The sequence below is a fragment of the Heteronotia binoei genome, chromosome 21 (assembly GCF_032191835.1).
Source record: "Heteronotia binoei isolate CCM8104 ecotype False Entrance Well chromosome 21, APGP_CSIRO_Hbin_v1, whole genome shotgun sequence".
NCBI lineage: Eukaryota > Metazoa > Chordata > Lepidosauria > Squamata > Gekkonidae > Heteronotia > Heteronotia binoei.
Window position 1 is genome coordinate 54,498,771 of NC_083243.1, and position 24,777 is coordinate 54,523,547.

A 24,777-nucleotide genomic window follows, 5' to 3' on the forward strand; every position below is an offset into this window, starting at 1 on the left:
AGATGTGTAGCCCACCTTCAGCATTTTATTCCCATGTAAGGGCAGATTTTGGAGTACAGTTGAAGTGGTAAGGCACTACTGCAGTAAAAGCAGGTAGTCATGCAGGTAGGGTTTTTTTGTAATTAAAGATACACAAACACTTTTGAACAATTCAATGAAATAACTGGCCCATGCCCAATGAATTTGTAAGAAATACACATGAAAATACATTGTGGGAAAAGGAGAGTTGCACTCTTAGTCTTGTGAGGTTCAAACCCTTGCCATCAGTTAACTGTGATACTTCTTCATGCGCCACATAAAGCACTAGTGAATGTGTAGCTTCCAGGGAGCCAGACTTACTAAATCTTACTATTTTCCTTATATACTCCTTGCTGGGAAAAGGTTCCAAATTCGGAGGCCAACGCAGCAGATAGACAAAGAAAAAGTGTGTAATTTATAAAGGAATGCCATGAGGTCTACTTTTGAAACTTATGCAAAGGAGGAAACAATGTATTTTGTTAAGCAGCCAACACACCACTTACTATCAAATCTTTTAATTTTTTTCACATTTACCTTTTCTTTTAAGCCTTTCTTTTCACATGCAATTATTTCTTATGAGACCAGACATGGCCAGAAACATCCGAGTGATCTTTTGTAGGACAAATTTGTACATCTACATTCACAAATTAAAAATAATTTAAAATTGCTACTGTACAAAGGAAATTTATTCACAGTTCAACCATTATTTACAGAACACTCTCCTGAGAATAATTCTATGAAACTTCAATTTAAGCAGTAACACAGAGTTGCTTAAGTAAACAGCCGTTACTTAGCAGCAAATAATCAGTCAAGAAAAGAGACACTGAATTACTCTAAAAAGAGTCAAGTTTCCTGTTGAGGTTCTTGATGATCTGTAGAGGCTGCAACTGATAACTGTGTTAACCCAGCAGGCAGTTCATTGCTGTTATCAGGTGGTGGTGGAGGAGGAGGTGAAAAAAATCCAGCCCTTGGAGGTGGATATTGAGAAAAAGGCCTCAATGGAAACGGAGTTCTCACTGTTGAAAAAGAATGGTCAGAGTCCTCATTAACCATTATCTTTTTCTATTCAGAACAAAGGAGCGAATTTCTGACAGACTCTATAGGCATGCATGTTAACTCTAAACTGTAGCAGTTTTAAGCAGGGAGGAAAAAGGGAGGCCATGGATGGCAGAACTTGTTTCTCATTAAGACCACTCTATGGTGCTACAAGAATACTGAGAGGGGAAGCAAAATGACCAGTGACTGCTTCAGTAACACCCCCTCCCATAACTATGGATTTTGTTCTCCTAAGTGTCTGCTGCGAATTCTACATTCACAAAGAAGAATGGCCAAGATGGTCTAGTATCACAGCAACATCTGGGACACCTGGATACAAAGCCACTTTCTGCTACGAAGCTGGCCTAACCTACCTCACAGTTTTGCTGTGAGGGTAACAGATGAGATAATGATGTATGCCACCCTGAGCTCTTTAGAAGAAGAGCAGGATAAAAGTGATACTAAAATAAATAAATAGCAAATATTTAAAATTCCAGCCTCTATCACTGACCTCTTTTAACCTGCTAACTGTGAAAATGCTTGGCCTGCTTTGCAAATGTGGTCTCTGCTTGAGAATGGAAACAGATTTGTGTGATAAATAATTTATAACCAGCAACTTCCTTTAAACTTAGGTATGAGTTTCATGACTATAAACCATTATACACTGAAGCTCCACTGAAGTCATAACTTACACTGAAAATAGTTTAGTCATTTCCTTAAAAGATTTTCAATTTACTCTTCCACCCATGACTGACTAAAGCCCCAATAATTCCCTCCTGTACCTGCCATTACCCACCTCCTATTCAAAATTAACATGTTCTGATACAATGATTGAATGACTTTAGTTAGAAGAAGAAGAAGAATTGCAGATTTATACCCCGCCCTTCTCCCTGAATTAGAGACTCAGAGCGGCTTACAATCTCCCATATCTTCTCCCCCCACAACAGACACCCTGTGAGGTGGGTGGGGCTGAGAGGGCTCTCACAGCAGCTGCCATTTCAAGGACAACCTCTGCCAGAGCTATGGCTGACCCAAGGCCATTCCAGCAGGTGCAAGTGGAGGAGTGGGGAATCAAACCCGGTTCTCCCAGATAAGAGTCCGCACACTTAACCACTACACCAAACTGTTAGAAAATACAACGTTAAGTGGAGCCAATACTTACTTGGCAGTGGAGGACGTGGCAGACTGGCAAAATCTCTTGGAAAATATTCACGAGGTCCATATCCACCACTAGGAGGCACTGGTGGAAAAGGAGGGCCTCTTCTTATGAAAGGCCCCCGTGGATCCATTGGCATTAGGGGAGCTCTCAGTAAAGGGAAAGAGGGAGGAGGCACAACTCCAGGACCAAAGGTTTCACCTTCAAGTGCAACAGGACGATCTGCCACATTGGGCATATTCTGTGGAACAACAAGAAGGGACACATTGCGTTTTGGAAGTAAGGTTGTTTTTTTCAAGACACTGTGTCACAGAGGTAGATAAAAGCAGTAGCCCAACCCAAACCAAGAAAAATGAGCCTACACGAATGAACTGCTCCAAGATTCCAAGACTGCATTAAGATGGAAGGAAAAAAGATGATCAGAAGCAATGCCCCTCCATCCCTTCCTCTCTTGGCATGCTCAACTGGTTCAGTTTGCTGAGATTTCTGAATTTCACTGCCTTAAACCCACTGGGGTTTGATTTTTCTCTCAGTAACGGGGATTCTAAATCAGGCTGTGGTTTACAATCCAAGTTACTGAGAAAGAAACAATCCCCAACTTTTTAAAGATGAATAAATTCAGAAGTCCAAACAAACCAAGGTTGGTTGCTGTGTGAAGCAGTATGCTGGACTAGAAGAACCGTTGGTCCCATCTAACAGATTCTTTTTATGGTATTAGAATTAGAAAATCTTCAATAGCACCTCAGGATGTGCAGGAAGGACCAGATAAGTTTGAGGCTCATTCTCCTCATGAACAAACAGATTTATTTATGATACCTGAATAGTGGCATGCTAATTAAAAACTGGTCTCATCAAAACATGACAATGTCATCCATGTGTGGAAAATACAGCCCAGTCATTTTCCGGATGGCATTTTGCTTATGTAACCTTTCTGCACTCTTGCTCGTTCATGTTTTAGTTATTCACCTATAATCACTGGTAGGGTTCCAGCCTTCAGATGGGACCTGGAATTCTGGAACTGCAACTAATCTCCAGAATACAGAATTCAATCTCCCCTGGAGAAAACAGCAACTCTGGAGGGTGGACTCAAGTCTAGGAGAAATTGGAGCCCCTCCTCAGACATCACCCCCAAATCTCCAGAAATTTTCCAAGCCAGATGGGCAAACCTCATCAAAGGTAATGTGTGTTCAGTATGTGGAGGTGTCCACAAGATAATTGTTACAATACAGCAAACAGTACTGTGGCAAAGGAGAATAATCTTTCAAATTCCTACTCACACTATCGTTGGGATTATCTTTCATTCCATTTCCACTCAAGTCCATTCTTGAGTTGTTCTCAGATATGTGTCCATCTGGACAAGAGGAAAAAATAGTATTAATTTTAACATTACACAACCTTTCATGTACATTTCTGCCACATAGTAGGAAGACTGGCTGTTATGACAAATTCCACAGGGTGCAGAGCTGCATAAGTCTGCTTAGCTGCAGCTAAACTAGCCAAGTCTTGTAGCACTTTAAAGACCAAAACATTTGTTGCGGCAGAAGCTTGTGTGAGACAGAATCTGCCTCATCACATGCTTTAACACCATGTTTTAGCACATTAATTAATACAGTTTGCTAGTATACATCAATGTTTCTAATTGTTTCAAACGGTTTCTATATTTGAACCGCTGTTTTACCAAGGTTAAACATATTTTAAGACCACAATATGCTGTTGTAGATGAAGTCCAAAAACCACATTTTATTATTTGAAATAAACACTGTGCACACAACACAGTATTATGTAAGTGCTATACTGATTGCAGAGAATGATGAATGACATTGGCAAAACTTGTGTCAAAGTCTGCATCAATGCTTCAACCATCTTTGAGATACAATGGGGGGGTGAAAGGATTTTTTTCTAGTATGCATGAAAATTTTCTTCAGATGTGACCTCAGCTGACATGGGGATGAATTACTTACATTTAGCAATAATGTTACTTATGTTAAGCAAAGCTTATTAGTCGAATTGCAAAAAACCAGGAAATGTTTCCTAAACTTTTAATACATCTTTTTTGTTTTATAATTATGGGTTACAGCTTGCACTACGCACAGCAAAATACATTAATTTCATTATATTTATCATTATTGGCATTGGTTTTGGTTTGTTACTACCAGAGAACAGAAAGTACTAAAACTGCTGAATGCCTGGATTTCTTGTTCTAACTACTCTAAAGGATTAAGCAATTTCATAATAAATTCTTTCATGAAGGCACATAAAGGCAGCAATTCCTACCTGCTTTATCAAAAGAATGCATATTGTAACTTCTTAGCTCTGCTGGTCCTGAAAGCCTTCCAGAGTTTGGAGGGTTGGGATAAAATCTCTCTTGTCTTTGAGGGGGAAGAGATTGGTCATTATACGGCTGACCTACAATTCAATAAAATGTGCTTTATTTAGTGGATTAGTTCTAAAAGTCCATTAGACCAACAAACAATGCCTGCCAGCCTGATTTATCTGGCATTCCTTGTGTTATGAAATGCTTAACATTAAGGCATGAGGAATATAAACAGCACCTATTCTCAATGGAAATCTGACATTTAACTCTCACGTAAAGAAATCTTCCACCACCCCCAAAATATGATGGAGTCCTGGAGCAGAGCTATTAGAATTTTTTTAAATCTACCCACAGTCCTATTTTTACACATACCAAAAAAAGAAAGCAAGAAACCCTTATGCCTGGAGAGTCCAGTGCTGCAGCAATGGAGATCAAAGCAAGGTTCCATTTTAACTTGCAGCAGCACTTTCAGAAATAGGTATGTCTCACAATGAAGAATATGCCATATTTAGTTACCTGGTGGAATAGGCATTATCCTGCGATCTCTGTCCCATGGAGGTGACAAAGAACCACTGTCTGAAGGTGGTCTGTGAGGATTAGATAACCTGTCAGAACTCAGCTCTTCTCTTTCATTACCCGCCTCATATATGCCAGAATTCCCTGGTCCTCTTGATCCTAAATCAATTAAGTTAAGAAATGAATTTACTGGCTGGAGATACTGAAAACTTTTCATTGAGCCTGCAAAAGCACCAAAACCATGACCTTTAAACTTGTCGGCAAGTAGGGTCACCAACCCTCCAGGTGGTGGCTGGAAGTCTTCTGGGATTACAACTGATGTCCATGAGACAGCGATCAGTTCACCTGGATAAAATGGCCACTTTGGAAGGTAGACTCTATGGCATTATATTCCATTGAAATCCCTCCCCTCTCTAAGCCCCGCCTTCCTCAGGCTTCACCCCAGAGATCTTCAGGTATTCCCCAACCCTGAGCTGGCAACCCCATTGTAAGAAATGGGAGGAAAGAAACATGGCCCCAGAAGCCCCTTCCCTTGGTGAACTTTAGTACCACAGTCTTTCCAGCGGGAGTGCAAGTGCTCAGCCACAAGTACTATATCTGCTTCAAGGGGGTGGGGGTGGGATTGAAACAAAGTCTACATTATATTCAGATCTCTCTCACTGAGTAAAGAAAGAAAGAATGTTAAAACCTAATCAACACTTGTAATAATCTGGCAAAGATTATTTTCTCAGAGCCCTCACCTGCTCCCCCTCCCTCCCCCAGTAGCTTGGAGAAAGACTATAAAATTCAATTGTTTCCCCTTAAGTCACTGCCAAGAGTTGCATTTTTAAAGAGAGAAAACAGCTGAAAGAGATTAGAGAAATTCCCCCAAATTAAAAGAATATATATAGATTAAAAATACTGTAATAAATAACTGATAAAGATGCAGTAGAGGTATTTGCTTCATTAGAATGGGTCTCAGTATTTAATCAGTATTCAGGAAATGTGGCATCTTTTTAAACTATGGCTCATTCTTCTTACCTATGTTGCTAGAGCTGTACAAGCTTGGACTCTGAACAATAGCAGCAGCGTACTAGTGGTATGTTAAAGTCAGAGACTAAAGCTTCTTCCAGCCTCTGACAAAAGGAACAAACTGCTGAGACCATTCACCACATTCTGTCCATTTTAATCACTTAAACTAAACTGTTTCTTCTATTTAGGCATTCTTGCTACAAATAAAAGTCCTACTTTCATCTTACTTCTTTAGCTTTAAAGGAACCATTGGTTTTTTTTATTATTACATGAATGGTTGATTTCTGGCTTTTAAAAAACAAGCTTGTTAAAAAAGTTTAAAACATTTGGGATTTTTGTTTTGTTTTAGGCATCCACCCAATTTGTATTGGTTCCCAGATTCCAAGGCCTCACATGGACACACAAAGCTGCCTTATAATGAATCAGACCACCGGCCTGTCAAGGTCAGCCTTGTCTATTCTGACTGGAAGCATCTTCCCAGGGGTCTCAGGTAGAGGTCTTTTGCATCACCTACAAGCCCCTCCCCTGACCAAGCACATACTAATCCCTTAGATATTCTTCAAACTAAAACAAAAACACAGTCTAAAGCAGGTTGTTAATTTGGGCTTCTAAAATACAACTTTGGATCCAACAGCTATAAAGTGGAAGGAAAAATAATGCTACCACTTTCCAACAAATCTTGCACAAGCGCTAGCAGTGGAACATCACACAACATTACAGCAGTTTTTGTACTTCGGCATGTTGTTGCGTAAGTGGACAAATCTCTTTGGAACTCATTTTATTTTTTTATAGAAAGCTCTCACATAAAGGATTTACAATAGCCTTTTGTGAGGAGGTACCACATCCATGAGAAAGATAACTTTGGCTCCAACTCAGTTTTTAATGCAAACTATCTTTAATAAATATATTCCCCGAAGGTATTCTGTTGCTGATGCAAACAACTGGGCATTTATACAAATAAACTTAAAAGGGTCCTTTTAGTGTATATTTTCAGAAATCATTAATAAGAAAGGAGGGATAGACTAAGAGGAAAGAGAATTCATAAAAGTTAATTTTTTAAATTTAAGAATTGTACCTCTTCCTCCTCCACCTGGAAGCACAGGTGAAAGTCTTAAAGGACCCTCCAATAAGGTTGGGGGGGAAAGAAAAGCTCTTGTTTCAGATGAAGGTCTGCCCATTGGTGAGGGTCCATATGGGGATTGCTCTGGAATAATTAAAAAAAAATACTAAAATTCACAAGGTTAGCGTTAAAAGGTGTATATATAACTACTTATATCTCACCGCAGATCCTGTTTAAAACTAACTTGTAACACAAGATTTATCATCTTTTCTGGTATGAAAACCACTTTTGGGAATGACTGGAGTGATGCTTCAGATTTAAAGGACATAAGTGTAACTTGATATCAAAATAAATTTATTCTCTGCTTCAACTCAATGAACTGCTTATCTTGCATACATACAGAACCAGCTATACTTTCAGTAAATATTTCTGCAAAGTGAGTCAGGATTTCTTTAGACTACAATATGACACACATTTTAAAAAGTACTATACCTCTGCCAAAGGCTCTGATTGGAACATGGAAAGCATAAGGATCTTTTTCCAAAAGATCACATTTAATTTCTGCTTCTGTTAATCTAAAGAAAGAACAAGAGTGTTTTAAAATACAATGAAATCTGTTCATATTTCTTCCTAAGAATCAATTTTTAAGCTCATGCAAGATAACATCTGTTAATGAAACAAATTATGAAGACTAATAGAAATTCATAAAGGACTATATAAATATAATGCTAATAAGCTGCGCCTAAAATTCCTTATGCCACAAAATAAGCCTGTGGTAAAACGGCTTTCAAGCCATTATGTTGTTGCCATACCAAGAATACAGAGAAATTATTGTTCTCACATTGTGTCTGACGCTACAGCTGCACAAATGGAAGATGCTCACTGAGAGGCTAAACTGGAAAGTATCTCTGGATCTGGCCCATGGATGCTGTTGCTGAGGCAATTAAAGTAATTAATTAAAATGTTGCAAGAGCCTGAACATGACTGGGTCTGCAGCACAGCAAGATGCGGTGCTCTTGTTCTCTCACCCCCTGAACTGTTTCAAGTACTGAAGCAGCTATGGGGGAGGGATGTGCAGCTGTTTCAACAACTGCAACAGTGCAGGTGGGGGGAAAAGAGCACTTCATCCCACCAAGCTGGGGGTTCAAGCAGGATCAGGCCCTTGAGGCATTTTTAAACCACCCCAATAGATTTTAAATTGGCAGCAGCTTCCTTGGGTCAAACCCAAGGATGCCATCACGTCCAGTTTGGCCCTGAGGCAGATTTTCCCTGCCTTTCATTTTCCCACAGCAGATCTTTGCAGTCCCTGAAAAGAAATGGCTACAGTCATAGGAGCCCAGCAGACAAAAGACTGCAATGTAAAAGTGGGGGCTGCAGTGAAAGAGGGAAAGAAGTGTAATTGTATTCCCATACCACTTTTGCATCCATGGAGCTCTTGTTCCACTGCACTTGACATCAGTGCAAAAGCAAGAGGTGGCAAATTCACCGAATTCATCTTGGCAAATAAATATCTTAACGTAAGCTAGAATTGAGTCCAGTAGTACCCTAGAGACCAACAGGATTCTTATTTCACCACAGATGCTAATTTTCTGCCCCTGGCATTTCTTCCCTGCTCTAATCAAGCTGATGACATTTTACATTGTTCCTCTGCATCCTGAGTCTCTTCTTTGCAACTCCCCTCCCACTTTCTGACAGGGATACAGGGTCTCAGGAATCTTCATTCCAACTTATATCTGACAAAGGGAGCTTTAACTCTTGAAAACTTGTTCACCAAAATTTTTGTCAGTCTCTAAGGTGCTAGTTGACTTGAATCTAGCTTTTCAACTGCAGACCAACATGGCTTCCCTCTAAAACTAAACTGCTGATACTATGTATAAAACAAGCACACACAACTGTTTTGGAAAAGATACCACAACATTTAATAGGAGTAGTTCTGGTGCAGAAAACCTTGTGTCTAATACCATGTGACAGCATTATGGCAACCATTTTCCAGAACTTCTCTTTTCTGATAAATTTACATTTGAGTAAAGTTAATTAAAGGCTCATCACAGAACAAGCAATGATTGTTGGTACCACTATATACTCATGCCAATGGGGCTAAGGAAAGGTGCCAGTTATGGAACACGTTAAGAGTGTGTGTTTTTGTTTTACAAATTGACTTTCCAATCCTAAAAGCATGCACAAGGTAATGCAGTACTTACTCTTGTCTACAATGCAAATTTTCCTTCTTTATATCATTGAGGAATCTTTCAGTTGCGCGGGCTGTTAGCTTTAAGAAGAAAATGATCATCAAATACTTTTTTTAAGGAATGATAAACAAACCATTTGTAAACCTTTTTGCAAACATAAGCAGTGTATGAGAAGCACCCCTCCAACAGCAAATGCCACTAAAAATTAAACATCCAGTTCACACACATGACTAGATCATGGGCAACTATCACAACCCAAAATTTTGTAGTCCAAAAGAGTGAATGTTGAATAAAACCCTCAATGATAGCTAATATCTTTTCCCTCCACTTCTATTTTCACTGCTACTATATTAATACAGCTGTGGGGGAAACTGCCATCTGGACATACCTTCTAATTGAAAAAATTTCAATACATTTGAAGTACCTTATAACAGTGGAATGAATTTTTTGTTTTGTTTTGTTCTGACTGAAAGATTGGGTTTGCAGTAACATGTTGTTCCACCAAATGCAAAGTTAACACAGGACAGACAGTCTTTACTGTGGGGTAACATCAAAGAACAGCCAAAACATTTATCAAAATGGCATTGAAGCAAATGAGTAAAGCTAAATATTGTAAAGGACACTGGATCTGAAGGACTTATTTTTACATTCTACCCCCTGCAGCAGCTGCAATAGCTTCAGAGGTGTTCTCTATTAAGCAAATGAAGCAAAGCTGCCCAGATTTCACCCCTTCTGCCTGGGCAAATCCACACTGGTACTCTGACCCTAGAGTTTTTCACTAAGCTCCTTGGGAAGCCTTGTTCTCCTCTCCATTCTCATCCCCCCCACCCCCGAATGTGCTCCTGCGAAGTGTAACAGCTATTCCAAAACACAACTGCAGCTGTGTTGAGTGTTATTGTTCTCCCTGCACCTGAATCCTCTTCCTGCTACCCAAGTACCATAGAACTATAGCACCTGGCTTTGAAAGACATTTTTTTATCACGTGAAAAGGAAAGACACTGTTAACTATAGCACAACAAAGATTGCTAGCGTTTTAGTCAACAATTCAAACCATTAAATGAACAGCAAGCAACCATCAGGATTTGCAGCAAGCTTCACAAAACCTAGAAATTAAGACTAAAGCTTCCATTAGCATGTAATCCTAGAATCTAAAAAGGCAGTTGTGGGTTGTTTATGGATGCTTGTGGTACACAGGAACAAGCACGACAATAGTAAGCAGAACACATATAAGAAAGATTCAAGAGTGTTAGTACTTGTAACTTACCCAGTTGTCATGAGCTTTCTTCTCATGCGACATAATCTGTTAAAGAAAATTACTTATTAGATCAGCAATGCCAAGCCCAAATCATTCCACTTCTATCTTTTCATTCACTAGGGTTGTTGCCCTGCCACTTTCATTGTGGCAAGATACTGAAGCATATTTAACCCTGTTCTCTCTTTTTTCAAACATGCACAATAAGCCCATTTGTCTGTTTGAATCAGAGTGCATTGTACTACTACAGGCCAACTCTGACACTCTCTCCCCAGTGTTTTCCTCTGTTCCCTCATCTCTTTCTCCCCTTTAACTTGTTTGCCTGTCCTTTCACTGCATCCCTCACTGCTCAACTATTCCTCCTCACAGCGATCTCTGCACCACTTGTGCCCTGTAGTGCCCATCTTCCTTCTGACAGCAAAGGTTTCTCTGAACACCCGTCTCTCTATCTCACCTTTTATCATTCAGCTTGATTTTTCCCCACTCTCTCCCTCCTATTTGCAGAGTTCAGCAAAGGTTTTCACACATTCTGAAATTCAAACCAGTGAAAGAGTCCAATATGCAACAGAGCTACAGAGCCTGCGAGTAAAAACTGGCAGGTTCCCCACCACCACTACGTGCCTCTAAATCTAGGGAGAAGGAACACTGTAGATGGAGAAATGCAGGCATTATTGTTCCCATATGCCATCTTTGATGGGCTTGAGCTAGCTATGGATGTTTCCACAAAGAGGCAAGAAAGGCCTGCAAATAGTGGGTACTTGGGATTTCCTCAAAGATGCTGTGATGGACTGCACTTTTTAAAAGCTTAGAAGTGCTGCACAAACAACTGAAAGCCTGTGAAGGGTTAATTCTTCACAGAAGCAGAGGGCCTTCAGTGACAGGCTACTCCAAGCCATCTGATTGGTTAGCATCAGCTGAGCAGATAAAGTCTGGAGAGAGCTGCCTGCTGAGGAGGAAGTCAGTCAGATTTCTGCCTTGACTGAGTTCAGTCTGATTTCAGTCGTTGCTGAGATGAGTTGAGTACTGACAGTTTTGGAATTCAGCCTTAGGTGAAAACATAGACAGAAGAACTGGGGGAAAGTTGGCAAGGAAGTCTGAGAAGTAGACAACTCCCTTTCAGGCCAAGGAAAGGGAAGAGATCTTCTAGAGAGAGAAGGAGATTCCCTACCCAATCAAACAGGGAGTTAGCTCTGAAGAGTGCAGAGATCTCTGGTCTGGTGTAGTTAGAGGCTGCCTTTGGAGACCTAAAGAATCAGTTAAAAACTCAAGACAAGTACTGGTGTTTCAAGAGAAGGAAAAGAGTATATCAGCCTTCTGGAAATTAAAAGATCAGAGAATACTCAAGAAACTCTCATTAGCCTGAAACATAAGAACTGAAGTCTGCTTCTGTACTGGTTTTATCACAGAAATTTCAACCCCTAATTTTGCCTAACCTTTCCCTTCTATGCTGAAATATTTTGTTATTTTTGAATTTCAGAACTCCTTGAGTGCCATTTAATTCCATTTATATCCCACCCTCCCCTGATGGGCTCAGGGCGACTAACAACAAATAAAAACAACATAAAATATTAAAAACAAAATATACAATAAAATCATTTCCATTTTATAGTCATTAAAAGTCCAAGATGCACACTGATGTCCTAGTTATTCAGATGTTTCTAGTTTCATTTATGTTTGTTCAGTGAGATGGTTGGTGCTATGGAATAATAGTCACCTCCCCTTAACCGCTGAAAGCGAGTTTGAACAGTTCGATCTTACAGTTAAGTTAAAGCAGGCTCCTGATCCTTCCCTCAGTTCCTGGGCTGAGCCAACAGCCTAAAAAGTGTACTATGACAGGGTGGGACAGCCAGAGTTCTTCAGCAAAGAAGAAAAAAAAATATTACCAGGGCGGCTCAGTCAGTATAGGGAAAGAAAGACAGAGAGAAAATCTTGCCTCTGAGGGAGGGAAGGGGATAGGGTTGTCATAGATGTTATTGGTCCATCACTTTCTGGTAATGAAGACCCATATTAAATTATATCTACAGTATGTTCTGCTTAGGTAGGCTTAGTTAAGTCCTTAAGTAAGACAATGCATAACTAATTTTAGCAATACTGTTTATTAAGAAAAAAAGCTAAGGTTGCAATTCAGTTCATACTTACTTGGAAATAAGTCCCTCTGAACACTATGGGATTTCTTTTTGAGTAAATATCCCTCACCTCATGTTGTAAGGACAACAATTTACAGCATGAATATTATGATGTAAATCAATGGAAATTAATTACAGGAAACCTGGCCAACCATGTGCTATAAACTGGGCATTAAGGGGAGCACTAAGCTGGAAGATCTTCTGCAGCTGAAAACATTACATCTCAGTTAAGCAAGCAAAATATACATACCTGATTCTGGAAAGAGCGAACTGTTCTTTCCAGCTCATCTTCTAGATCTTTTGCCCGTTGTCTGAAATGGAATCATTACACACAGAGGTTCATTTTGCACAACCCGCATTTTATAAAAAGGATCATCATCATCAAAGCTCTCAAGAAAAGCGCAGGGAAAATCAGTTAATATCAAACTAATTAACAGAAAAGGCAAAACCCTACAGAAGGCAAAAGTGGGCCACTGATTATATGAGATGTCCACCAGTACAAAACTTATACATTTCCTGTATCTTATCATATCAAGTTCAAAGTTTTAATGTGTATTCTATAGAGGAAGGCAGAAACAAAATCTATTTTTACCGGTAGGTGGCCAGTTCTTCAGCAGCATGATTAATCTTTTCATCAGCTTTAGAAAGTTTCTCTTCTTTTTGCAGACGTTCTTTTTCTTCTACAGTTAATTTTCTTACCAAAAAAAGAGATAGAACAATCCATAGTCAGTCACAGTCCACTGTTTTCTAGTTCTCTAAGTTAACCACTACATCAACCATTAGAAATTATTCTGGCAAAACAAAATGGAGTGTCCCGTTGTCTACATATTTCCATATTGTCTCATTATTAACTGTAAACAGTGTGGGCATTAATAAAAAATATTATAATCTTCAATCAATCCAAGGCTGCAGTGTTGTACAGCAAGTCCCACTGATACCTGAGCCAGCATGCATAGCATTAGCTTGTAAGAATAGCTTGTTAATATTCCTTGAAAAATGCAATGACTGCAGTAGCAATGCTGGAAAAAAAACCAACCATATTTAAAGAGATCCTTACTAACACATCTGCACACATTCTATACATGGGGCTGGCTTTTAAGATATCTCAGAAGCTCCGACTGGTACAAATTGTGACAGAGCAGTCCACAGAACTGAGACATGAAGTTCCAATGCTAACATAAACCCACAAATGGTAAAGTCATCTGACAATTTTAAATGGCACAAATGCCACAACTGACTGAAAATTCAAAAATACAGATTCAATAATCTCAGAAAAAGTTAACCAGCTAAGCCAAGAATCCACAAACATCAGTACCTGTGGAGGTTCATTTCATTTTCTTGATACAGCTCTGTCATGACTTTTAGTTTTTGCTGAAGCTTTTGAACTTCACTTTCAAAATTTCTCTTTTCTGACTGCAACGTGACATGTTCCCTTTGTAGATTTTCAATGCGTTCTATCAGGATTAGAGTTAATTGCCAAATAATTATTATGATCAAACCACAGAATAAAGAATTTACTGGTATGACTTTAGTTATAGCACTTTATTATAATGGTGATTTAGCTCTGAGTATATTTAAAACTGACTGAGCCATATAACTCCAGGAGGCTTTCCTCTTTCCTTGATGGTCGGGGACAAAGAGTGGCGATTGGGGGAGAACTATCCCAGAGACACCTACTTAATTGTGGGGTGCCTCAGGGGGCAGTCCTCTCCCCAATGTTGTTTAACATCTACATGCGCCCCCTTGCCCAGATTGCCCGGAGATATGGGTTGGGTTGCCACCAGTACGCTGATGACACCCAGCTCTATCTATTGATGGAAGGCCGGACTGACGATGTCCCTGAAAATCTGGACCTGGCGTTGCAAGCCGTGGCAGGTTGGCTTAGGCTGAGTGGGTTGAAGTTGAATCCAGCGAAGACAGAGGTCCTTTGCCTGGGCCATGGTGGTCTGGGAGGGGAAATTCCCCTACCAGCTTTTGATGGTGCGCCACTGAAAGCAGTGCGCAGGGTCAAGAGCCTGGGGGCGCTACTGGAGTCTTCTCTGACAATGGAAGCCCAGATAGCAGCCACTGCTACATCCGCCTTTTTTCTTCTTAGGCGGGCGAGGCAGTTGGCTCCCTTCCTGGAGCGTGATGATCTGACAACAGTGATCCATGCAATGGTCACCTCGAGGTTAGACTACTGTAATGCCCTCTACATGGGGCTGCCCCTGTGCTGAACCTGGAAACTGCAACTAGTGCAGAACACGGCAGCCAGGCTGTTAATGGGACTCCCTAGGTGGGAACATATACAGCCTAGGCTACGGGAACTGCACTGGCTGCCAATTGCATACTGAGTTCGTTACAAGGTGCTGGTTATTACCTTTAAAGCCCTATATGGCCGAGGACCTGCCTACCTTAGGGACCGTCTTTCCCCATATGTTCCCCAGAGAGTACTGAGATCTAGCTCACAAAATCTGCTAAAAATCCCTGGGCCAAAGAAGGCCAAACTAAAAGCGACAAGGGAGTGGGCCTTCTCGATTACAGCACCCCACTGGTGGAATCAGCTACCAGAAGAGGTGCAGGCCCTGCGCAGCCTTAATCAGTTCCGTCGGGCCTGCAAGACCATCCTCTTCCAGCTGGCCTTTTAAGGTGGAACCATTATATCATCGCCATGAAAACTATGTCTATATGTATATACCAAGACTGTAGCACCATATCATATTGTGGTTTTAAATTATTAGTTTAAATGTTGTTTTAAATGTAATTGTATTTTTAAATGCCATGAATTTTATTGTTGTATTACTGTAATGATGTATTTATGTCATGTAAGCTGCCCTGAGCCTGTTTTGGCGGGGAGAGTGGGATATAAATTTAAAATTATTATTATTATTATTATTTTTATTATTTGAAATCCCTTCCCATCCCCATACACAGGTATTTGTCAAAGATATGCAGATAAAACTATGCTCTGGTATCCTTCATGGCAAAAATGTGTTTAAACTTTGGGGGCGGAGAGTCACAGACATGCTTGTAGGTGAGCACACGCATAAAATCACTACTAAAAGTACATACCTCATGAAATATTATTGTAGTTGTTGATATTGATGCCAAACAATACAGCCCTTATTTCAACCACCAATCCATGTATCCGGCTGCAGGGGAGGGACGGTGGCTCAGTGGTAGAGCATCTGCTTGGGAAGCAGAGCGTCCCAGGTTCAATCCCTGGCATCTCCAAAATAAGGGTCCAAGCAAATAGGTGTGAAAAACCTTAGCTTGAGGCCCTGGAGAGCCGCTGCCAGTCTGAGTAGACAATACTGACTTTGATTGACCAAGGGTCTGATTCAGTATAAGGCAGCTTCATATGTCCATATGTCCACTGAGCCAGCAAAAAACAGCCATAAGCACCAGTGTCCAGACTGCTGCTTTCACTAAGCCTCTCAGCACTGCAACCTGAGCCAAGTTTGCTCCCAGCATGACTATATGGGTAAAAGTCTAGTAACTAAATTACAACTGTAATTGTAAGAAAGTCATGGTTATGTAAGACTTAAGACACCCAGCAGAATTTTCAGCAAAATTTTAAAAGGTCGGATCCCCAGGATCTGTTCTGCTAGTGACTGAAAGCTCTTTATAATGGAGGGGAAAAGCCTATGCTGACAGAATAGATCCAGGGGATCAAACCTATATAGTCCTGTGCATATAAGATCAAAAAGAATGTTTAGGTACACAGCCATGACAGGATCATCCATTCCCTATCTAACTGAAAGGGATAAGCCAACTACAGTCTTACGTGGTATATTGTTTTATCAAAAATAAGAGCCCTGTAGTATACTGGCATGTTTTAAAATCTACAAACTAAAATACATTATTCAAGATCTCTAAACCAGCATTTCCCATCGGCAGGATCAGGACTCAGGCCCTGACCTCCGACCACCGGGCCGTGGGGAGACTAACACAGCGCCCGGGCTCCCCCCCCCCATTTAAACACCCGTGTTAGTCTCCCCGCAGTCCAGAGGTCAGGGGCCCGGGGCCCGACCCTGCCGATGGGAAATGCCGGATTAGAGAACTTGAATAATGTATTTTAGTTTGCAGATTTTAAAACATGTCAGTATACTACAGGGCTCGTATTTTTGATAATGTATTTTAGTTGTAAATAATGTATTTAAACACCCGTTGGGAGACAGGAAAGGCAGACAATCTTCTCCCCTCCTCCCATTTAAACACCCCGCCCAGGTGTTTAAAAGGGGGGAGAAGCCCGGAGCTCCCTTTGCCATCTCCCTGCCTGGCAACGCAGGGAGATGGCAAAAGGGAACTCTGGGCTTCCCCCCCTCTTTTAAACACCCTGCCAGGGTGTTTAAAAGGGGTGGGGGAGATCGCCTGCCTTTCCCGTCTCCTTGCCAGGCAGGGAAATGGCAAAGGGAGCTTCGAGCTCCCCCCCCCCCTTGCTTTTAAACACCCCGCCAGTGTGTTTACAAGGGGGGGAGAGGAGATCGCCTGCCTTTGCCATCTCCCTGACAGGTAGGGAGATGGCAAAGGGAGCTCTGGGCTCCCCCCCCCCTTTTAAAAGGGGGTGGGAAGGAGATCACCTGCCTTTGCTGTCTCCCCGCCAGGCAGGGGAACTCCAAGCTTCCCCACCCCTTTTAAACACCCCCAGCAAGATGTTTAAATGGGATGTCTGTGGCAGATAGTCTGCCTTTGCAGTATCCCCAGCAGGTGGGGAGATATCATTTCTTGTCTCCCGGCTCCACCCACAAAGTCTCCTGGCTCCACCCCCAAATTTTACTGGGCCAGGAAGGAGCAGTATAAAAATAACCAGGTCAGGGAGGGGAAAAATTTGGGAAACCCTGCTCTAAACAATTAAGCATGCTTGCTCAATGCGTGCTTAAGACTGTCATTACAGCCTTGCAAGACCAGGCCAAGGCCCACCTAGTACCACATTCTCTGTAGGAATCCCAACCACCACCAAGTTCTATGTGATACACTGAAAATCCATCTGGAAATTAGCAAGTCTAGAAGTGCCCACTCATGACATAGCCAGGATTATCCATAATGTAAGAATAGGAGTAAACAAAATGTGCCACTGCCAAAGGCAATCTGCAGGACAAAAAGCTTAGTTCAGGCATCAACTAAACCATGGTGATTTTGAGTTTAAAACTTGGCTTCCAAACATCAATTTCCGAACACACCATGGGCAACCCATGGTATAGTGCTGCCCATCTGTAATCATTTTACAGACACTTTGCATTTAACTTGATACATTGTTTCCCATCTTCAGTGCATATCTGCCTTTGAAGGAGAAGCAACTATTACCACTATCTGGACACCATTCCAAACATAATTAACACAAATTACTTTACAAACAGTACCAGCACTGGGGAGCTGGTGCAAGGTTGGTGCCCCAGACCCGGTGCTGTCTGCTGCCCCTTGTTTTCTTGGCAACGGCAGGCTTGGCAGCAGCCGCTTCTGCCATCAGCATGCACGCACGCCGTCACTCTGCTCTTCACATATGTGCTTGGAAGCACAAAAGCAAGGGACAGAGTGACAGTAAGTGAACAGCATTCATGCATGTTGAGGCTGGAAGCCCTGTGGCAGCTGTCGAGCTTTTTCTCTTGCTGAGGAAGCGAGGGTGGGCGGGAGTGCCAAAACTGGCACCCTTTCCCCCCAGAGCCACGCTCCAGGCAGCCTCCTCATGCTGCCTAATGAACGTGCCGGCTCTGTTTACAAAACCACTTCAAACTAGAAGTTCTGATACTTCTTTGGTGTTCTCAAACCATAGTTTGCCCATTCAGAGGTAAGAGAACCACAGTTAATTCTCCTTCAATTTGATACAATCTGAATCCAGTACAAATTAATCTAGACTGCTCAAAACAGAAAGGAAAAAAGGTGTTAAAGGGGAACAAAAATCATGATTACCAACTTGGTCTCAGGGATAATCTTTTGCTCAACCCCAATATGGAAATCAGCTAGACTAAAGCAGCACAAATCTGCTGTGTTTCCCAAAGACACCTACTAACAAACTATCACAACCTGCAATCACACACAAAATAACGCACTTTCGATCCACTTTCCAACTGGATTTTGCCAGTTCACACAGTCAAATCCAGTTGGGAAGTGAACTGAAAGCAGATTAAAAGTGCATTATTTGTTTGTGATTGTAGCCACAAACCATCTTCTTCTACAAATCTTTTCTTTAGTATCAGCTATGCCTGCTACCTGAAGAAAAGAGATGCAAAATTTTAGGACAGGAGAGAAGAGAGAAATAATCTTCCTGATGCAGAACTATCACGCTCATGATCCAATACTGTTCATAAACTCATCCAGCTCTGAGTTCAGAACTGAGACTTTGCTTCTATGTGAACTAAAAAACACCCCCCTCAATATTCCATAAATTGATGAATAAGCTCATCTTTTAGGAATTTCTAATTAAATGAATTAAGTTATCAGGGTAAACTTTATATAAATCTGAATACACAGCAAAACAGACAGCTTCTCTTCTTATATTTTATTTACAAACCACTCTGAGAAAAGGCGATTTTTTAAAAAAAATAAACAATTTAAAATCTAGGAGAAAAACTCACAATTACCTGCAAGTTCCTCCTTTGCTTTGTTTTCATCAGTTAGCTTTGAGTATATTTGATTTCTTTCCGTTTCCAATGATTTTAGGCTAGCATTTAGCTATATTAATCAGAAAAGACAAATCATGTACAATCATAATTTAAAGAGCAACTACCAGTGTATTTTTGTTCTTAATGGATACATTCTGTTCTGGCTGCAACAGTTTTTATCTAATGCAAGATAACATCTTATTTATTATTTCAATTTATATTTCCACCCTCCCCACAAATAGGCTCAGGACAGATTACAACAAAAGTTAAAACATCAGATAAACTATAAATAGTTAAAAACAATTAAAACAGCATAATTTAGCTGAGCCATACATATGGTTTCCACCTGGTGCCACTGGGCCACTTGGATCATCTAATCTGGGCCATTATAAGATTGTAACTTCATCTTTAGCATAAAAGGTATACATCATTCTATAATTTAACAGTATGACCATTACTATGACCAGTATTACTGTTTTGAAACGCCCCCCACACACGCACACACTATACAAATGTAGGTTTTTAAAAGTGATTTCTAAAAGCAAGTTATCTGTGTAAAAATGAACAATGTACTGATATACTGTCATGCTTTTATTCTTTCAATGAGCTAAAACGGCAAGACTGTATAAATAGAACATTTTCTTATTTTTTCTTAACACTAAAGGTTTTCAAATAATTAAAAAAATAACATAATATTATTACCTTAGCAGCATAAATCAGCTTCCTTACAGTTCGTTTGTCTTGATCACCTAGTTATGAGAAAGAAGGGGAAGGAGAACAGTTAGATCACAACAAAAATAATGTTAGTGAAGAGGGACCCCTGAATAATTAATGAATACCGTACCTCAATAATAATAATAATTGAAAATATGGTTGTGCCTTCAAAAGAGAATGTCTGATGCAACATTTAGAGTGACTGTTAAGAGGCCCCTCAGAGGAGCTTCTGCTAAACTGTTAAAACCAGACAGGCTAAGGGTGTGAATCCAAGATAACAGGGGCTCCGCAGAGAAGGAGCTTCTTGCTGATAAGCAGAGGGACAGAGCAGGGGAAAACTACAAGAAATTACTGGAAGGAAAGCAGGAGGTGGAGCATTTGAATTAGATAAGAGGGGGTTTGTCTGGTTGTTTTGGGGATGAATAAAAATGGTCAGAAGGCTGATGATTTTAACTTAGTCATTTTGAGCTTATGCTGACAAGTTCTACTTTGATGTCAAAGTAAAATACCTCACTTCAAACCAAGCAATGTGTGGGGCTTCGTTATTTACCTGCTACATTAGTTCTATACTTTAGAGATTCATTTTGCCCCATTACAAGCTGACTGTTCTCTATTTAAGAAATCCAAGGGAGGGGCAGAAGAGACATCTCTCACCCAGAAAACTCTAGGGAGTTAGAAATAGTCTTATTCATCTTCCTGTTACTTATAATACTCAGATTAAAGCAAGACTGAATTTAGCACCTGTTATCAAATCAGTTTTTCTGACAAGCTTTACAACTAGACAGGGGCAGTCTTATTCAGTTTGATTTTTAACTGTACACTTTTCCTCATGCAAACACCCATTTGAAACCAATCTTAGTAAGGGCAAACTAAATTACATGAAGATCACAAGTCTCCATTTTAAAGTTCAATAACAGCTGTGCAAGGCATCAATCTTAATTTATTTACAATATTTGTAGACCTTACATGCAAAATCTCATACCATAAAATCCATCTAAAATAAGAGACTTCCATACACAAAAGAAGTTATCCTATCACAAAGTGTACAATAAAACTAATAAATCAGTTAAAGCCCCTATGAAACAGTACTGCTTGGCAAGCAATCTTGATGGGCAGCAAAGAGAGTACAGAAAGACCTCATTTGGCAATCCATTCCACAGAAGTGGAGCCACCAGTGGAAAGCCCACAATCACAAAATCTAGTGGTAATGGTTGAGAAGAAGACTGCAGATTTATACCCCAGCCCTCTCTCTGAATCAGAGACTCAGAGCGGCTTACAATCTCCTATATCTTCTCCCCCCACACCCTGTGAGGTGGGTGAGGCTGAGAGGGCTCGCACAGCAGTTGCCCTTTCAAGGACAACTTCTGTGATAGCCATGGCAGACCAAAGGCCATTCCAGCAGCTGCAAGTGGAGGAGTGGGGAATCAAATCCGGTTCTCCTAAGTAAGAGTCCGCACACTTAACCACTATACCAAACTGGCTCTCTTAACCTCTTCCCCCCTTAGTTTCACTAACTGAAATTTCCTTCTCCTCCACACTATTATTGATTATTTAAATAAAAGACAAGACTGGTCCTTTAGGAAAAATGAATACAAACACTGCCAGACACATGACAGCTAGCATGGTGTAGTGGTTACAGTGTTGGACTAGGATCTGGGAGACCCACGTTCGAATCCCCAATCTGCCATGAAAGCTTGCCAGGTAACCTTGTGCCAGTCACTTATACTCAATCCCAAGCTACCTCACAGGGTTGTTGTGGGAAAGGAGAATGAAAGCAGATAAAGTCCCCACTGGGAAGAAAGGTAGGGTATGAAGTAAATAAATTTACCTAATTTGAAACTTCATTTATTTCAATATAATTTATATTGTTGAGCCACAGGTCACACAAATGTTTGCCCAGGACAACCCTGCCAATGCACACAGATTCAAGGATTCTAACTCCATCTCTAAATTTCCATCAAGCACCTGGCTTTCACTGTCTCCAAGTCAGCTACACATCCGATCAAGTTGAAGTCTCAAAGGTCAACTTCATACTATAAAATGACAGGTTGATATATCACCAGTCTACTCTTCCACCTGGAGTGGAAGAGGTTGTTCCCTGCAAAAGCTCACACAACAGTATGACAATGCTATAGACCTTTTCTCCCTTCCTTCTTTACCCCTACCAACCTTGCTTTCCATTTCCTCCTCCAGCCAAGTTTTCCAGCCAAGAAAAACACCATTTTACCTAGATGTTCACCATTTTCTGTTTCCTCCTTCATATCATTATCCCAATAGTTGTCTTCAGTATCATGTTCCCCTATTGCACTGCTCCAGTCTTTCATCTTCAACAAGCATTCAGTCAGCGACTGCACGTTAGTTAGCAAAAAAAGGAAAGAAACTTTAGCTCTACAAAAGGCAAGTTCCATGTCTTAAATTATCTTATAAAACACCTGACTATGAGTAGTTTGTTGAGTAAAGTTGTCTTCCCTGACCCAAATAAACAACCATACAACAACAACAAAACCTTCAGAGGAAGTAAAGTTGTTAGGGTTTGTAGAATCTTTCGGGCTCAAGTGCCGTGTTCACTGAAATCTTTGAAGTAAAGTTGACTCCCCTAGGAATCAATGAAGCTATGTATTTCATCAGTTCCTATGGGAGAGATCTATAGTCCTCCAAGGATCCCAGAAGGTGAGGAGCAATTAGGATAGTTTCCTCTGGTGTGTGCTAGAATCCAGCACGTGCAAAATTCATATATTTTTTCCAGTTGTGGGGAACCACTGGCCATTTCTAAACTGTGGGAAAACATGCTGTCCCGATGTTTATTTTTTTCCATGTCTGTGTAGCCTTATTTAAGCCCGACTAAAGACTGTTAACTCCGTTAAGCACTTTTATCCTATCAGACAAAACACTGTCAACTTATCAGCATGCAGAAAAACACGATAAACCAGCACAATAACCTGAACAGTCTTAGTCCTTTTAATCATTATGCAACTTGCTACTGAACAAGAGCATTTTACCTTGACTTGACTTTCTTTGTTTTTAAGAGACTCCTCCATATTTGCTTTAGAGGATTCAAACATTTTTGTTTGTTCATTTAGTTCATTAAATCGCTCATCCCATCCTTTGGCCTCTTGTAACAACTAGAAAGAAAAATACACAAAGATCGGTATTTAATTTACAATTTTATCACCAAACATAGGTTTAATTTTTACATCTTCAGAAACTGGGTCACTAATACAATAAAAATAACAGGCAGATTCAGGAACTTTGTATTTTATTCAGTATATTCTGCCTTTTAATTTTTTATACTTCTAACACAATTTGTTACAAAACACATTTAAAACTATCTTAAACCAAATAACAGAGATTATTTTGATCAACAAAATGTCATGATACTATCTCTCTAGGCATTTCTTGGCATTTCATATTTTGTTTTCAAAAACCTTGGTTCAGATTTTGGATCTAGCAAAAGAGAACCTTCTCTGGGAACTTAATAACTTTCCACTTCAGAGAAAGATAAGAGATGGGAGTCAAACTCAGGTGCAAGTGAGATCACAGGGCCAAGAGTTTCAAGGCCAGGCACCAGAAGGGAGTTTCATCTCCACATTCTATCAAATATCAAAGCAGCTACAGCAAGGAAGTTTTGCTAGGCTAGGCAGAAGCATTGAGAAACACACATTATACTCCCTCACATTTAAATACATACAAAACCAGCATATCAGCAGGATTTTAGCCTAGCCTTTTTCTTGCTATACTCATTCTTTTACACTGGATTTTTATATTGGAGAACAGTCTGCCATTCAACCCTACCTGTAATTTTAAATCCCCCCAAGTTTGTAAATCTTTTACTACATACATGCTGTGATATCTTCTGCTCTGTTGAAATCTGACAAATGTTACTCACAATGCAGTGTTCCTGAACTAAAGAAAACATTCTTTTAGTCTTGTTAAAAGCTACCAAATTGCAGTTGATCTCTTATTTATGACAGTTTTGGTGAAGTTCTTCATTGTCTATGGATTGCCCCTTGCAGAAACAAGGGGATTATTTTCCCCCAAAGCATCACTGCAAAAAACTGTAATAGAAAAGGTGCTATCAAAAGGAAAGGAATCAATACTAATAATGGAAGTGCGTAGAAGGCTGGAAAAGTGTAGTTGCCATAAGTAAATTGGGCTTCTTTAGGGCAAGCCCCTTTCTCTTTAATAGGAAAAGTACCAACTGCATGCTCTGAAGAGCCAACACAGACAAGCTAACAAAGCACTCAGCCTGAACATTTGCAGGATGCCACCAAGTCTGTGGTTATCTGCCACACTGCTGAAAACATGAGGGAGACCACTGCAGGACCAATGAGATATGTTAAAAGCTGAGTCTTTAGCTAAGACAAGCTAAGAGATAGTATGCTGACACTGTTACCCACATAACAGATTAGACAACGAAAGGCAGACAGAAAGACCAGAGAAAAAACAGACCCATCAAGGATAAATAGCCTCCAACAGCATACAACCAACTGAAAGCCCCCAAAGAGGGGGTCTGAGGAAGAGACCTTATAAGATAAAAAGTAATTATGCATGTCCAGTCAAAAGAAAACACTTACACAGGTAGAAAGAAACAAAAGCTTTGGAACTTGGAGCATCAAGCTGTTCATGGAAGAAGTGCTGAACTGCAAAATCCAACCTTTAGCAGCCTGTACTCTGCCACATTTTCAGTTGGGGAAATTACCATTCTATCTGGTTTTCATTATATTATGTACTTAGACTTTAGAAACAATTGTAACTGTGTAAGTTATTTCAAATAATGTCACAAAAAAGAAAAAACACTGCAAAAT

General features: G+C 40.3%; 1 protein-coding gene across 7 annotated transcripts in view; it reads right to left on the bottom strand.

The window, feature by feature from the left end:
- Positions 1-517: 517 nt before the first annotated feature.
- The window catches only part of MIA2 (MIA SH3 domain ER export factor 2), a 63,473-nt gene continuing 39,213 nt past the window's right edge, over positions 518-24,777 (bottom strand). For 6 of the 7 annotated variants that reach the window (XM_060263241.1, XM_060263244.1, XM_060263242.1 and 3 more), the window contains 16 exons: positions 22,972-23,094; positions 22,200-22,320; positions 19,961-20,007; positions 19,238-19,328; positions 13,993-14,131; positions 13,270-13,371; positions 12,928-12,988; positions 10,564-10,599; positions 9,312-9,379; positions 7,603-7,685; positions 7,126-7,254; positions 5,040-5,198; positions 4,484-4,615; positions 3,487-3,560; positions 2,216-2,450; positions 518-1,034 (listed from right to left, as the gene is read on the bottom strand). In XM_060263241.1, coding sequence (XP_060119224.1) covers positions 862-1,034; positions 2,216-2,450; positions 3,487-3,560; positions 4,484-4,615; positions 5,040-5,198; positions 7,126-7,254; positions 7,603-7,685; positions 9,312-9,379; positions 10,564-10,599; positions 12,928-12,988; positions 13,270-13,371; positions 13,993-14,131; positions 19,238-19,328; positions 19,961-20,007; positions 22,200-22,320; positions 22,972-23,094 — 1,773 coding nt within the window. In that variant the 3' untranslated portion in view covers positions 518-861. The remainder of the gene's footprint in view (positions 1,035-2,215; positions 2,451-3,486; positions 3,561-4,483; positions 4,616-5,039; positions 5,199-7,125; positions 7,255-7,602; positions 7,686-9,311; positions 9,380-10,563; positions 10,600-12,927; positions 12,989-13,269; positions 13,372-13,992; positions 14,132-19,237; positions 19,329-19,960; positions 20,008-22,199; positions 22,321-22,971; positions 23,095-24,777) is intronic. The other variant, XM_060263243.1, reaches the window with a different exon arrangement.